The sequence below is a fragment of the Nerophis ophidion genome, linkage group LG15 (assembly GCF_033978795.1).
Source record: "Nerophis ophidion isolate RoL-2023_Sa linkage group LG15, RoL_Noph_v1.0, whole genome shotgun sequence".
Lineage (NCBI taxonomy): Eukaryota > Metazoa > Chordata > Actinopteri > Syngnathiformes > Syngnathidae > Nerophis > Nerophis ophidion.
The window spans coordinates 55,087,343-55,101,499 of NC_084625.1; the positions used below are offsets into that span (position 1 = coordinate 55,087,343).

A 14,157-nucleotide genomic window follows, 5' to 3' on the forward strand; every position below is an offset into this window, starting at 1 on the left:
TCAGCTTTACTCCGGTCCAACTACCCTCAAGTGAAAGTAACACTCAGCTTTACTCCGGTCCAACTACCCTCAAGTGAAAGTAACACTCAGCTTTACTCCGGTCCAACTACCCTCAAGTGAAAGTAACACTCAGCTTTACTCCGGTCCAACTACCCTCAAGTGAAAGTAACACTCAGCTTCACTCCGGTCCAACTACCCTCAAGTGAAAGTAACACTCAGCTTTACTCCGGTCCAACTACCCTCAAGTGAAAGTAACACTCAGCTTTACTCCGGTCCAACTACCCTCAAGTGAAAGTAACACTCAGCTTTACTCCGGTCCAACTACCCTCAAGTGAAAGTAACACTCAGCTTTACGCCGGTCCAACTACCCTCAAGTGAAAGTAACACTCAGCTTTACTCCGGTCCAACTACCCTCAAGTGAAAGTAACACTCAGCTTTACTCCGGTCCAACTACCCTCAAGTGAAAGTAACACTCAGCTTTACTCCGGTCCAACTACCCTCAAGTGAAAGTAACACTCAGCTTTACTCCGGTCCAACTACCCTCAAGTGAAAGTAACACTCAGCTTTACTCCGGTCCAACTACCCTCAAGTGAAAGTAACAGTGGGGACGGCAGAAAACATACAGAAATAAAACATCAACCGTTTGGCTGTCCTTCCTTGTCCATTTTGCCATTTGAGCATTCCAATAGGCTGCTTCTCCATGTTGATGTCTTCTCCATGTTGATGTCTTCTCCATGTTGATGTCTTCTCCATGTTGATCTCGTCTCCATGTTGATGTCTTCTCCATGTTGATGTCTTCTCCATGTTGATGTCTTCTCCATGTTGATGTCTTCTCCATGTTGATGTCGTCTCCATGTTGATGTCTTCTCCATGTTGATGTCGTCTCCATGTTGATGTCTTCTCCATGTTGATGTCTTCTCCATGTTGATGTCTTCTCCATGTTGATGTCTTCTCCATGTTGATGTCTTCTCCATGTTGATGTCTTCTCCATGTTGATGTCTTCTCCATGTTGATGTCTTCTCCATGTTGATGTCGTCTCCATGTTGATGTCTTCTCCATGTTGAGGTCTTCTCCATGTTGATGTCGTCTCCATGTTGATGTCTTCTCCATGTTGATGTCTTCTCCATGTTGATGTCTTCTCCATGTTGATGTCTTCTCCATGTTGATGTCGTCTCCATGTTGATGTCTTCTCCATGTTGATGTCTTCTCCATGTTGATGTCTTCTCCATGTTGATGTCTTCTCCATGTTGATGTCGTCTCCATGTTGATGTCTTCTCCATGTTGATGTCGTCTCCATGTTGATGTCTTCTCCATGTTGATTTCGTCTCCATGTTGATGTCTTCTCCATGTTGATGTCTTCTCCATGTTGATGTCTTCTCCATGTTGATGTCTTCTCCATGTTGATGTCTTCTCCATGTTGATGTCTTCTCCATGTTGATGTCTTCTCCATGTTGATGTCTTCTCCATGTTGATGTCTTCTCCATGTTGATGTCGTCTCCATGTTGATGTCTTCTCCATGTTGAGGTCTTCTCCATGTTGATGTCTTCTCCATGTTGATGTCTTCTCCATGTTGATGTCTTCTCCATGTTGATGTCTTCTCCATGTTGATGTCGTCTCCATGTTGATGTCTTCTCCATGTTGATGTCTTCTCCATGTTGATGTCTTCTCCATGTTGATGTCTTCTCCATGTTGATGTCTTCTCCATGTTGATGTCGTCTCCATGTTGATGTCGTCTCCATGTTGATGTCTTCTCCATGTTGATGTCTTCTCCATGTTGATGTCTTCTCCATGTTGATGTCTTCTCCATGTTGATGTCTTCTCCATGTTGATGTCGTCTCCATGTTGATGTCTTCTCCATGTTGATGTCTTCTCCATGTTGATGTCCATGTTGATGTCTTCTCCATGTTGATGTCTTCTCCATGTTGATGTCTTCTCCATGTTGATGTCGTCTCCATGTTGATGTCTTCTCCATGTTGATGTCTTCTCCATGTTGATGTCGTCTCCATGTTGATGTCTTCTCCATGTTGATGTCGTCTCCATGTTGATGTCTTCTCCATGTTGATGTCTTCTCCATGTTGATGTCTTCTCCATGTTGATGTCGTCTCCATGTTGATGTCGTCTCCATGTTGATGTCTTCTCCATGTTGATGTCTTCTCCATGTTGATGTCTTCTCCATGTTGATGTCTTCTCCATGTTGATGTCTTCTCCATGTTGATGTCGTCTCCATGTTGATGTCTTCTCCATGTTGAGGTCTTCTCCATGTTGATGTCTTCTCCATGTTGATGTCTTCTCCATGTTGATGTCTTCTCCATGTTGATGTCTTCTCCATGTTGATGTCGTCTCCATGTTGATGTCTTCTCCATGTTGATGTCTTCTCCATGTTGATGTCTTCTCCATGTTGATGTCTTCTCCATGTTGATGTCTTCTCCATGTTGATGTCGTCTCCATGTTGATGTCTTCTCCATGTTGATGTCTTCTCCATGTTGATGTCTTCTCCATGTTGATGTCTTCTCCATGTTGATGTCTTCTCCATGTTGATGTCTTCTCCATGTTGATGTCGTCTCCATGTTGATGTCTTCTCCATGTTGATGTCTTCTCCATGTTGATGTCGTCTCCATGTTGATGTCTTCTCCATGTTGATGTCTTCTCCATGTTGATGTCTTCTCCATGTTGATGTCGTCTCCATGTTGATGTCTTCTCCATGTTGATGTCTTCTCCATGTTGATGTCTTCTCCATGTTGATGTCGTCTCCATGTTGATGTCTTCTCCATGTTGAGGTCTTCTCCATGTTGATGTCTTCTCCATGTTGATGTCTTCTCCATGTTGATGTCTTCTCCATGTTGATGTCGTCTCCATGTTGATGTCTTCTCCATGTTGATGTCTTCTCCATGTTGATGTCTTCTCCATGTTGATGTCTTCTCCATGTTGATGTCGTCTCCATGTTGATGTCTTCTCCATGTTGATGTCTTCTCCATGTTGATGTCTTCTCCATGTTGATGTCTTCTCCATGTTGATGTCTTCTCCATGTTGATGTCTTCTCCATGTTGATGTCGTCTCCATGTTGATGTCTTCTCCATGTTGATGTCTTCTCCATGTTGATGTCGTCTCCATGTTGATGTCTTCTCCATGTTGATGTCGTCTCCATGTTGATGTCTTCTCCATGTTGATGTCTTCTCCATGTTGATGTCTTCTCCATGTTGATGTCTTCTCCATGTTGATGTCGTCTCCATGTTGATGTCGTCTCCATGTTGATGTCTTCTCCATGTTGATGTCTTCTCCATGTTGATGTCTTCTCCATGTTGATGTCTTCTCCATGTTGATGTCGTCTCCATGTTGATGTCGTCTCCATGTTGATGTCGTCTCCATGTTGATGTCTTCTCCATGTTGATTTCGTCTCCATGTTGATGTCTTCTCCATGTTGATGTCTTCTCCATGTTGATGTCTTCTCCATGTTGATGTCTTCTCCATGTTGATGTCTTCTCCATGTTGATGTCGTCTCCATGTTGATGTCGTCTCCATGTTGATGTCTTCTCCATGTTGATGTCTTCTCCATGTTGATGTCTTCTCCATGTTGATGTCTTCTCCAAGTTGATGTCGTCTCCATGTTGATCTCGTCTCCATGTTGATGTCTTCTCCATGTTGATGTCTTCTCCATGTTGATGTCTTCTCCATGTTGATGTCGTCTCCATGTTGATGTCTTCTCCATGTTGATGTCTTCTCCATGTTGATGTCTTCTCCATGTTGATGTCGTCTCCATGTTGATGTCTTCTCCATGTTGATGTCTTCTCCATGTGGATGTCGTCTCCATGTTGATGTCTTCTCCATGTTGATGTCTTCTCCATGTTGATGTCTTCTCCATGTTGATGTCGTCTCCATGTTGATGTCTTCTCCATGTTGATGTCTTCTCCATGTTGATGTCGTCTCCATGTTGATGTCTTCTCCATGTTGATGTCGTCTCCATGTTGATGTCTTCTCCATGTTGATGTCGTCTCCATGTTGATGTCTTCTCCATGTTGATGTCTTCTCCATGTTGATGTCGTCTCCATGTTGATGTCGTCTCCATGTTGATGTCTTCTCCATGTTGATGTCTTCTCCATGTTGATGTCGTCTCCATGTTGATGTCTTCTCCATGTTGATGTCGTCTCCATGTTGATGTCTTCTCCATGTTGATGTCTTCTCCATGTTGATGTCGTCTCCATGTTGATGTCTTCTCCATGTTGATGTCTTCTCCATGTTGATGTCGTCTCCATGTTGATGTCTTCTCCATGTTGATGTCTTCTCCATGTTGATGTCTTCTCCATGTTGATGTCTTCTCCATGTTGATGTCGTCTCCATGTTGATGTCTTCTCCATGTTGATGTCTTCTCCATGTTGATGTCTTCTCCATGTTGATGTCTTCTCCATGTTGATGTCGTCTCCATGTTGATGTCTTCTCCATGTTGATGTCGTCTCCATGTTGATGTCTTCTCCATGTTGATGTCGTCTCCATGTTGATGTCTTCTCCATGTTGATGTCGTCTCCATGTTGATGTCTTCTCCATGTTGATGTCTTCTCCATGTTGATGTCGTCTCCATGTTGATGTCGTCTCCATGTTGATGTCTTCTCCATGTTGATGTCTTCTCCATGTTGATGTCGTCTCCATGTTGATGTCTTCTCCATGTTGATGTCGTCTCCATGTTGATGTCTTCTCCATGTTGATGTCTTCTCCATGTTGATGTCTTCTCCATGTTGATGTCGTCTCCATGTTGATGTCTTCTCCATGTTGATGTCGTCTCCATGTTGATGTCTTCTCCATGTTGATGTCTTCTCCATGTTGATGTCGTCTCCATGTTGATGTCTTCTCCATGTTGATGTCTTCTCCATGTTGATGTCGTCTCCATGTTGATGTCTTCTCCATGTTGATGTCTTCTCCATGTTGATGTCGTCTCCATGTTGATGTCTTCTCCATGTTGATGTCTTCTCCATGTTGATGTCTTCTCCATGTTGATGTCTTCTCCATGTTGATGTCGTCTCCATGTTGATGTCTTCTCCATGTGGATGTCTTCTCCATGTTGATGTCGTCTCCATGTTGATGTCTTCTCCATGTTGATGTCTTCTCCATGTTGATGTCGTCTCCATGTTGATGTCTTCTCCATGTTGATGTCTTCTCCATGTTGATGTCTTCTCCATGTTGATGTCTTCTCCATGTTGATGTCGTCTCCATGTTGATGTCTTCTCCATGTTGATGTCGTCTCCATGTTGATGTCGTCTCCATGTTGATGTCTTCTCCATGTTGATGTCGTCTCCATGTTGATGTCTTCTCCATGTTGATGTCTTCTCCATGTTGATGTCTTCTCCATGTTGATGTCTTCTCCATGTTGATGTCTTCTCCATGTTGATGTCTTCTCCATGTTGATGTCTTCTCCATGTTGATGTCTTCTCCATATGATGTCTTCTCCATGTTGATGTCTTCTCCATGTTGATGTCTTCTCCATGTTGATGTCTTCTCCATATGATGTCTTCTCCATGTTGATGTCTTCTCCATGTTGATGTCTTCTCCATGTTGATGTCTTCTCCATATGATGTCTTCTCCATGTTGATGTCATCTCCATGTTGATGTCTTCTCCATGTTGATGTCTTCTCCATGTTGATGTCGTCTCCATGTTGATGTCTTCTCCATGTTGATGTCTTCAGGATGGACCTTCTCTCCAGCGGAGAACATTCAAGCACACCAAATGTAGTTTGGGTCTCACCGACTGGGGTCCACTTCTCAAACATCAGAACAAGAACAATTCAGTCTTTCAGTATTTTCAGAATAGTTTCTCTTCAGTGTTCCTGATTGTTGCTCATTCTGTACTTTGTATTCCTCCAGATGCAAATCTCAAAGTATCTCACAACTCCATGACTATTCAGGGGCTACGATTCCATTTTCAATCAATTATTGATACATCTATTATTTGTGTATTGTGTATTATTATTATATTGTTGATATGTTATTATGATATATTGTTAATGTGTTACATTTATTAATATTGATATGTCTACAAGACTGCTCATTTTGCTATTTAGTGCATATGTATAAATATATATATATATATATATATGTATATATATATATATACACATATATATATATATATATATATATATATATATATATATATATATATATATATATATATATATATATATATACATATGTATTTGTATATATATATATATATATCTGTGTTGGCCCTGCGATGAGGTGGCAACTTGTCCAGGATGTACCCCGCCTTCCGCCCGATTGTAGCTGAGATAGGCGCCAGCGCCCCCCGCGACCCCGAAAGGGAATAAGCGGTAATAAAATGGATGGATGGATGGATATATATATATGTGCATATATGTATATATGTGTGTATATATATGTTTATATATGTGTGTGTGTATATATATATATATATTTATTATTATATTATATAATATATAATATAATATATATATTATTATATTACACATAAGGTCAGGAAAACAGACAGGCTATTTCGTCCCAACAAGCCTGTTTCGCAGGGTCCTAACGTACAGTATATTCCGCTCTGTATAATGGATAAACCTTGACAATATATATATATATATATATATATATATTAGTTTAGCAATTTTCTTCATATAATTGGGAAAGAAGAAGGAGAGTTTGTAAGAAGACAGACAAATGAAATATGACTGTAAGAAGGATAAGTTCATTTCAATACTCATTACCAAAAAGTGCTCTATTGCCACTAGAGCCAAATCCCTGCTGATACCAGTTTTGTTCGTGGTTAAAAAAGGACTTGCAAAGATGAAAGCTAACGCCAATTAATGCAAAGTGTTTGTCGCACAGGTCTGGACATGAACTCTGCCCAGGTGGTGGCGTTGTCTACAGGCACCAAGTGCATCAACGGAGAGAATCTGAGTGACCAGGGACATGTGGTCAACGACTGTCATGCTGAAGTGAGCGTACGCAGAGCTCTGCTACGCTTCCTCTACGCACAACTGGAGCTCTTCTTGAGGTAATACTTTGTCATGCAAATGTACCTTATTAGGTATTAAACCTGGCAATGCATATACGACATTAAAATGACAGAATTATCACTTCTTTGAAGAAAGAAAGTGTAGAAATCCACAGGGAAGACCATATTTGACTTTCCTGTTTTCCTCCGCTGATGAGCAGTCCTGATTAAATGATGCATGACCTTCTGGATTTAGAAAAAAATAGACTTCACTCATGCCTTTTTTCACAAAAGCTCCATCTGCTGGATCCGGTGGTAACTGCACACACTTCACTCAAGTTCACATTAAGAGAAATGACATCCCAACCTTTATGCGATGTGTCAGATTGATACAAAGAGAATCTTTGATGAGAAACCTTGCATAACAAGAAGAGGTCCAAAGGGTTATCTGCTGCAATGTTTGTCTTGTAAAGTCAAAGATGATGAAAAGACATGCAGGTCCAAGCCAGATTGTGGCGTTTACATGCTTTACTTTCCAGAATGCCTCCAGAAACTTCAACTCGGCACATTCATTGCTTAATAGCATTAAGAAGCTTGTTTGCCGTGACCTCCCACAGCATATCTAAAAAAGCGTATCTATAATAAGCTCCGTGGCAGCGCTTCATTCTCCGTAAATAAATCACCAAGCATGTGTGTGCCAGCTGGTAAAACACACTTGATGACCTTTGTTGTTGTACAACTTTGCAGCATTCTGCACACCTGCAGACATTCCTGAGGCATAAGCAATCATCCATTATGTTCTCCCCCAAGAACTTCATGGCAAGGCTGATTCTTCAGATTAGTGCACAAAGAGTAGATAGCAGAATGTCATATTTGCATACACAGCACCGACAAAAGCGCATGGCAGTGATGGCCAATATACGCTGGAGCAAAAAGGCTAATGGAGGAAATAAGTCATGATGAAATGTCCGCACAAAATGCCAGAAGTGCCATGTCTGACCACGGTGGAAAACATTGCAGGCACATGACCGCTTCTTTCCAGAAATATCTGCAATCTGTTTTTTTCAAAATATCATACTACTTTTGGGCTGCTTTTTTTAAAATGACTATTTTCACTGAGCCGTTCTTGTCCTCGGACCTTCTCAGGCTGTGCAGGTTTTCTTCAAAAGGAAAGAAGACTGGAACTTTCTATCTATGTCTAAACAAACCCGTTATTCATTGCTTTGTGTAGCTAACACCAACTTAAACTTGTGTTAAAGGAGGGTGGAAAGAAAACATTGTGGAAAATAGTTTTAAATGTATGATGAAAAAAATAATTGTATGAGAATGACGAGTCTAATTGGTTCTGTGACCCAAAATGCTCGTATCTAAATCTAGTTTGGCTGGTGTTATAGGCGACATCGGGGTGTCCAAATGTTTTCACAACCACGACACACACACACACACACATATACATATATATATATATATAGAGAGAGAGAGAGAGAGAGAGAGAGACAGAGAGAGAGCGAGAGGGATAGATATAAAAACAAATACATACAAATATAGAGTATGTAAAAGTATGTATGTGTATATATACAGTGTATGTATATTTATGTATGTATGTATGAGTACATATTATTACAATAATATAATGGATATATAAATAAGATTTATTATAATTGGTTATTAAGAGTATGTGAAAGTTCAACTTCGCCCTTGTTTACTTTTGTAACGACCTCCTTAAGGTTTTTTAACCTAAAATGTAGCAAACATGGATAAGTTTGGCGAGTGTTTTGAATGTTTCTCATCAGTTAAATGGGTGTCATTTTCATATGTTTATGTTGATTAGGTGTTTTTTTTTTATTATATCCACAAAGTTCAATGAGGAGGTTGTGAAATTTGTGACCATGTTTGTTGTCATTTTTTTTACCGGTTGGGTTTTTTCCCACCCCCTGACTAAGGAAGGTTGTTTGGATTGGATTGGGTTCTATAGGTAAATGCTGCACATGAGTAATTTGTGAGTATATTCAATAGCAGAGTTACTTTTGTTGGCCACCAGATGGTGACAAAATTCCAGCAATCAGACTACTTGATATTCATGCATACAAACCCCGTTTCCATATGAGTTGGGAAATGGTGTTAGATGTAAATATAAACGGAATACAATGATTTGCAAATCCTTTTCAAGCCATATTCAGTTGAATATGCTACAAAGACAACATATTTAATGTTCAAACTCATAAACATTTTTTTTTTTGTAAATAATCATTAACTTTAGAATTTGATGTCAGCAACACGTGCCAAAGTAGTTGGGAAAAGGCATGTTCACCACTGTGTTACATCACCTTTTCTTTTAACAACACTCAATAAATGTTTGGGAACTGAGGAAACTAATTGTTAAAGCTTTGAAAGTGGAATTCTTTCCCATTCTTGTTTTATGTAGAGCTTCAGTCCTTCAACAGTCCGGGGTCTTCGCTGTCCTATTTTACGCTTCATAATGCACCAAACATTTTCCATGGGAGACAGGTCTGGACTGCAGGCGGGCCAGGAAAGTACCCACACTCTTTTACTACGAAGCCACGCTATTGTAACACTTGTTTTGCTAAAATAAGCAGGGGCGTCCATGATAACGTTGCTTGGATGACAACATATGTTGCTCCAAAACCTGTATGGAGCTTTCAGCATTAATGGTGCCTTCACAGATGTGTAAGTTACCCATGCCTTGGCCACTAATACACCCCCATACCATCACACATGCTGGCTTTTACACTTTGCGCCTATAACAATCCGAATGTTTATTTTCATCTTTGTTCTGGAGGACACCACGTCCTCTGTTTCCAAATATAATTTGAAATGTGTACTCGTCAGACCACAGAACACCTTTCCACTTTGCATCATTTCATCTTAGATGAGCTCGGGCCCAGCCAAGCCGGTGGCGTTTTAGGATATTGTTGATAAATGGGTTTGGCTTTGCATATTAGAGTTTTAACTTGCACTTACAGATGTAGCGACCAACTGTAGTTACTGACAGTGGTTTTATGAAGTGTTCCTGAGCCCATGTGGTGATATCCTTTACACACTGATGTCGGTTTTTGATGCTGTACCGCCTGAGGGATCAAAAGTCCGTAATATCATCGCTTACATGCAGGGATTTCTCCACATTCTCTGAACCTTTTGATGATTTTACGGAGCGTAGATGGTAAAATCCCTAAATTCCTTGCAATAGCTCGTTGAGAAATGTTGTTCTAAAACTGTTTGACAATTTGCTTACAAAGTGGTGACCCTCACCCCATCCTTGTTTGTGAATGACTTAGCATTTCATGGAAGCTGCTTTTATAGCCAATCATGGCACCCACCTGTTCCCAATTAGCCTGCACACCTGTGGGATGTTCCAAATAAGTGTTTGATGAGCATTCCTCGACTTTATCAGTATTTATTGCCACCTTTCCCAACTTCTTTGTCACGTGTTGCTGGCATCAAATCCTAAAGTTAATTATTATTTGCAAAATAAAAAATGTTTATGAGTTTGAACATCAAATATGTTGTCTTTGTAGCATATTCAACTGAATATGGCTTGAAAGGGATTTGCTAATCATTGTATTCCGTTTATATTTAGAGTAGAATAGAATAGAATAGAATAGAATAGAAGGTACTTTATTGATCCCTGGGGGAAATTCAGCACCAGAGTTCGCTCACAATAAACAATAATAATAATTGATAATAAATGACATATGTTATTTATACAATATATAATTTATGAATAATATCAATATATTCTACATTTAAGTGCAGTCAAGAAGGAACATACAGTATGTATTATACAGTCTGGTTTACATCTAACACAATTTCCCAACTCATATGTAAACTGGGCTTGGACATCACCGCTGGTCACATTTTTTATTATGCTCATGCCATCTTGCAGACGCCCGCCAGCCGTAGTTTGGACAGCCCTGGTCTGGATGTTGAGAGTTACTTGTTAGATAGAGAAATGCAAATGAAAAGACAAATGAAAGCAAGACTTATTTGTACATATTGCCATACAATATTGAAAAGTGGCAATTTGTGTTTTAGCCTTTTGTATTCAGCTAAATAATGTGGCCATGATATTACAACATTCTCTCCAAATGATGCAGTGTAGTTCCGAAAAACTAAAGCCAAACTAATACGGTAAATGAATCTTTCTCTGACAATGCCGTTCTTTTAATACAGCTCTGAGTGGGCTCCCATTAAACTGCACAGGTGCACCTATTTTCTATTTTTGAAGTATACGATTTATTAGAAATATTGGTTCCTGACTGAAATGGGGACACTCAGTAAGTACTGCATGATGTGATGTATAATGCGACTTTACCCCATCCGTCTTACATGTTCTCATTCTGTTTCTGTGTTTGCTACCCAAGTAAAAGGCCAGAAGACTGGGATCAGTCTATTTTTGTGCGACACAAGGAGCGCAGCTACAGGTTACGAGACAGCATCCACTTCCACTTGTACATTAGCACCTCGCCATGTGGGGACGGGAGACTCAACTCACCCTACGAAATCACCATGGACCGTAAGTTTGTGTTCCACAGCTGCACGTAATGTGACAAGACTTGTTTTAAAACTCATAATGCATTGAAGTCATTGCAATGGTGAGCACAGGTGCGTGCCAAGGTCAAGCAGGTCAATTAAAGCAGTGGCAACATTGTTGGCAACACCTCCTTAAACGTGAGAGATGCCATACAAACAAATGTGACTCACCCTGGAAACGCCCTTCAGTTGCTCCACAAGGTCATACTTTCAGTCGCTGCGTTGAATTGAATGGATACTTTTCACCCGTTTGAGCTATTGATATCAGGAAGTATGTTGGCGTTTGTGTGCAACTGCGATATTAATAACAACTCATGTCGTCAAGACTTCTGTCCACCGACTTGTCCAGACCTGCTCCTCTGTCTTCTTTTTACTAAAAAGTGCCAACGTTGATCAACAAGCATGGTCGACCGCTTTTATCGACGTGGAATCGAGACCCCAGGGGATCGTACTCAAGACAAATGGGTCTGTTTATCCTCAAATGTCTTGTAGTTTTGTCAAATTGGGTCCCCAAGCAGAATTTTATTTGAAGCCGCCCCATAAAAAAAACCTTTTTTATTCATGTAAAACCCTTTTTATACTTTTTAAATCAAACTTCAATTGAATTTGATGCATATTTTGTACTAAAACAAGTTCATGAGAAAGAAATTGTTCAATATTTTTTTTCACTGCAACTAGGGCTGTCGAAAGTAACGACTTAATGTAACGCTCGTGATTACTCACAAGTGAGGAGATTCCAAAATACACCTTGATAAGACTTAAAAAATTAACTACGTTTAGAGCAAATAAAGGATGTGCATTCACGTGAAACATTTTAAAACATGTTACTGTATGACATTTTCACAATAAAATGGAAATGAATCCCAATATTGGGGTCTTTGATTTAAATTATGCAAGATAGAAATAACCTCAGCCTCCCCGCTAAGGTTTCTCCAGGTGTACTGGAGAGGAGGCTACGCCGGATAGTCCAACCTCGGATTCAGGAGGAACAGTGTGGTTTTCGTCCTGGTCGTGGAACTGTGGACCAGCTCTGCATGGGAGTTTGCCCAACCAGTCTACGTGTGCTTTGTGGACTTGGAGAAGGCATTGGACCGTGTCCCTCGGGAAGTCCTGTGGGGAGTGCTCAGAGAGTATGGGGTATCGGACTGTCTTATTGTGGCGGTCCGCTCCCTGTATGATCAGTGTCAGAACATAGTCCGCTCCCTGTATGATCAGTGTCAGAACATAGTCCACTCCCTGTATTATCAGTGTCAGAACATAGTCCTCTCCCTGTATGATCAGTGTCAGAACATAGTCCACTCCCAGTATGATCAGTGTCAGAACATAGTCCACTCCCTGTATGATCAGTGTCAGAACATAGTCCACTCCTTGTACGATCAGTGTCAGAACATAGTCCACTCCCTGTATGATCAGTGTCAGAACATAGTCCACTCTCTGTATGATCAGTGTCAGAACATAGTCCACTCCCTGTATGATCAGTGTCAGAACATAGTCCTCTCCCTGTATGATCAGTGTCAGAACATAGTCCACTCCCTGTATGATCAGTGTCAGAACATAGTCCACTCCCTGTATGATCAGTGTCAGAGCTTGGTCCGCATTGCCGGCAGTAAGTCGGACACATTTCCAGTGAGGGTTGGACTCCGCCAAGGCTGTCCTTTGTCACCCAATCTGTTCATAACTTTTATGGACAGAAGTTCTAGGTGCAGTCAAGGCGTTGAGGGGTTCCGGTTTGGTGGCTGCAGTATTAGGTCTCTGCTTTTTGCAGATGATGTGGTCCTGATGGCTTCATCTGGCCGGGATCTTCAGCTCTCACTGGATCAGTTCGCAGCCGAGTGTGAAGCGACCCGAATGAGAATCAGCACCTCCAAGTCCGAGTCCATGGTTCTCTCCCGGAAATGGGTAGAGTGCCATCTTCGGGTTGCGGAGGAGACCCTGCCCCAAGTGGAGGAGTTCAAGTACCTAGGAGTCTTGTTCACGAGTGAGGGAAGAGTGAATCGTGAGATCGACAGGCGGATCGGTGAGGCGTCTTCAGTAATGCGGACGTTGTACTGATCTGTTGTGGTGAAGAAGGAGCTGAGCCGGAAGGCAAAGCTCTCAATTTACTGGTCGATCTACGTTCCCATCTTCACCTATGGTCATGAGCGTTGGGTTATGACCGAAAGGACAAGATCACGGGTACAAGCGGCCCAAATGAGTTTCCTCTGCTGGGTGGCGGGTCTCTCACTTAGAGATAGGGTGAGAAGCTCTGTCATCAGGGGGCGCTCAAAGTAAAGCCGCTGCTCCTTCACATGGAGAGGAGCCAGATGAGGTGGTTCGGGCATCTGGTCAGGATGCCACCCGAACGCCTCCCTAGAGAGGTGTTTAGGGCACGTCCAACCAGTAGGAGGCCACGGGGAAGACCCAGGACACGTTGGGAAGACCATGTCTCCCGGCTGGCCTGGGAACGCCTCGGGATCCCCCAGGAAGAGCTAGACGAAGTGGCTGGGGAGAGGGAAGTCTGGGCTTCCCTGCTTAGGCTGTTCCTGCGACTCAACCTCGGATAAGCGGAAGAAGATGGATGGATGGAAATAACTTGTAATTAGTCATGAATAATCCAAATTTGAAAGTTAATTAATCCAAAAATAACCATTTGACTGAACCTACTGCAATGTAAGAAATGT

At 41.4% G+C, this 14,157-nt stretch overlaps 1 protein-coding gene across 2 annotated transcripts in view; it reads left to right on the plus strand.

Annotated features, from left to right (window-relative positions):
• adarb2 (adenosine deaminase RNA specific B2 (inactive)) overlaps positions 1 to 14,157 on the plus strand; it is a 470,621-nt gene that overhangs the window by 394,173 nt on the left and 62,291 nt on the right. For both annotated transcript variants that reach the window (XM_061922410.1, XM_061922411.1), the window contains exons 5-6: positions 6,838 to 7,006; positions 11,329 to 11,480. In XM_061922410.1, the coding sequence (XP_061778394.1) occupies positions 6,838 to 7,006; positions 11,329 to 11,480 (321 nt within the window). The remainder of the gene's footprint in view (positions 1 to 6,837; positions 7,007 to 11,328; positions 11,481 to 14,157) is intronic.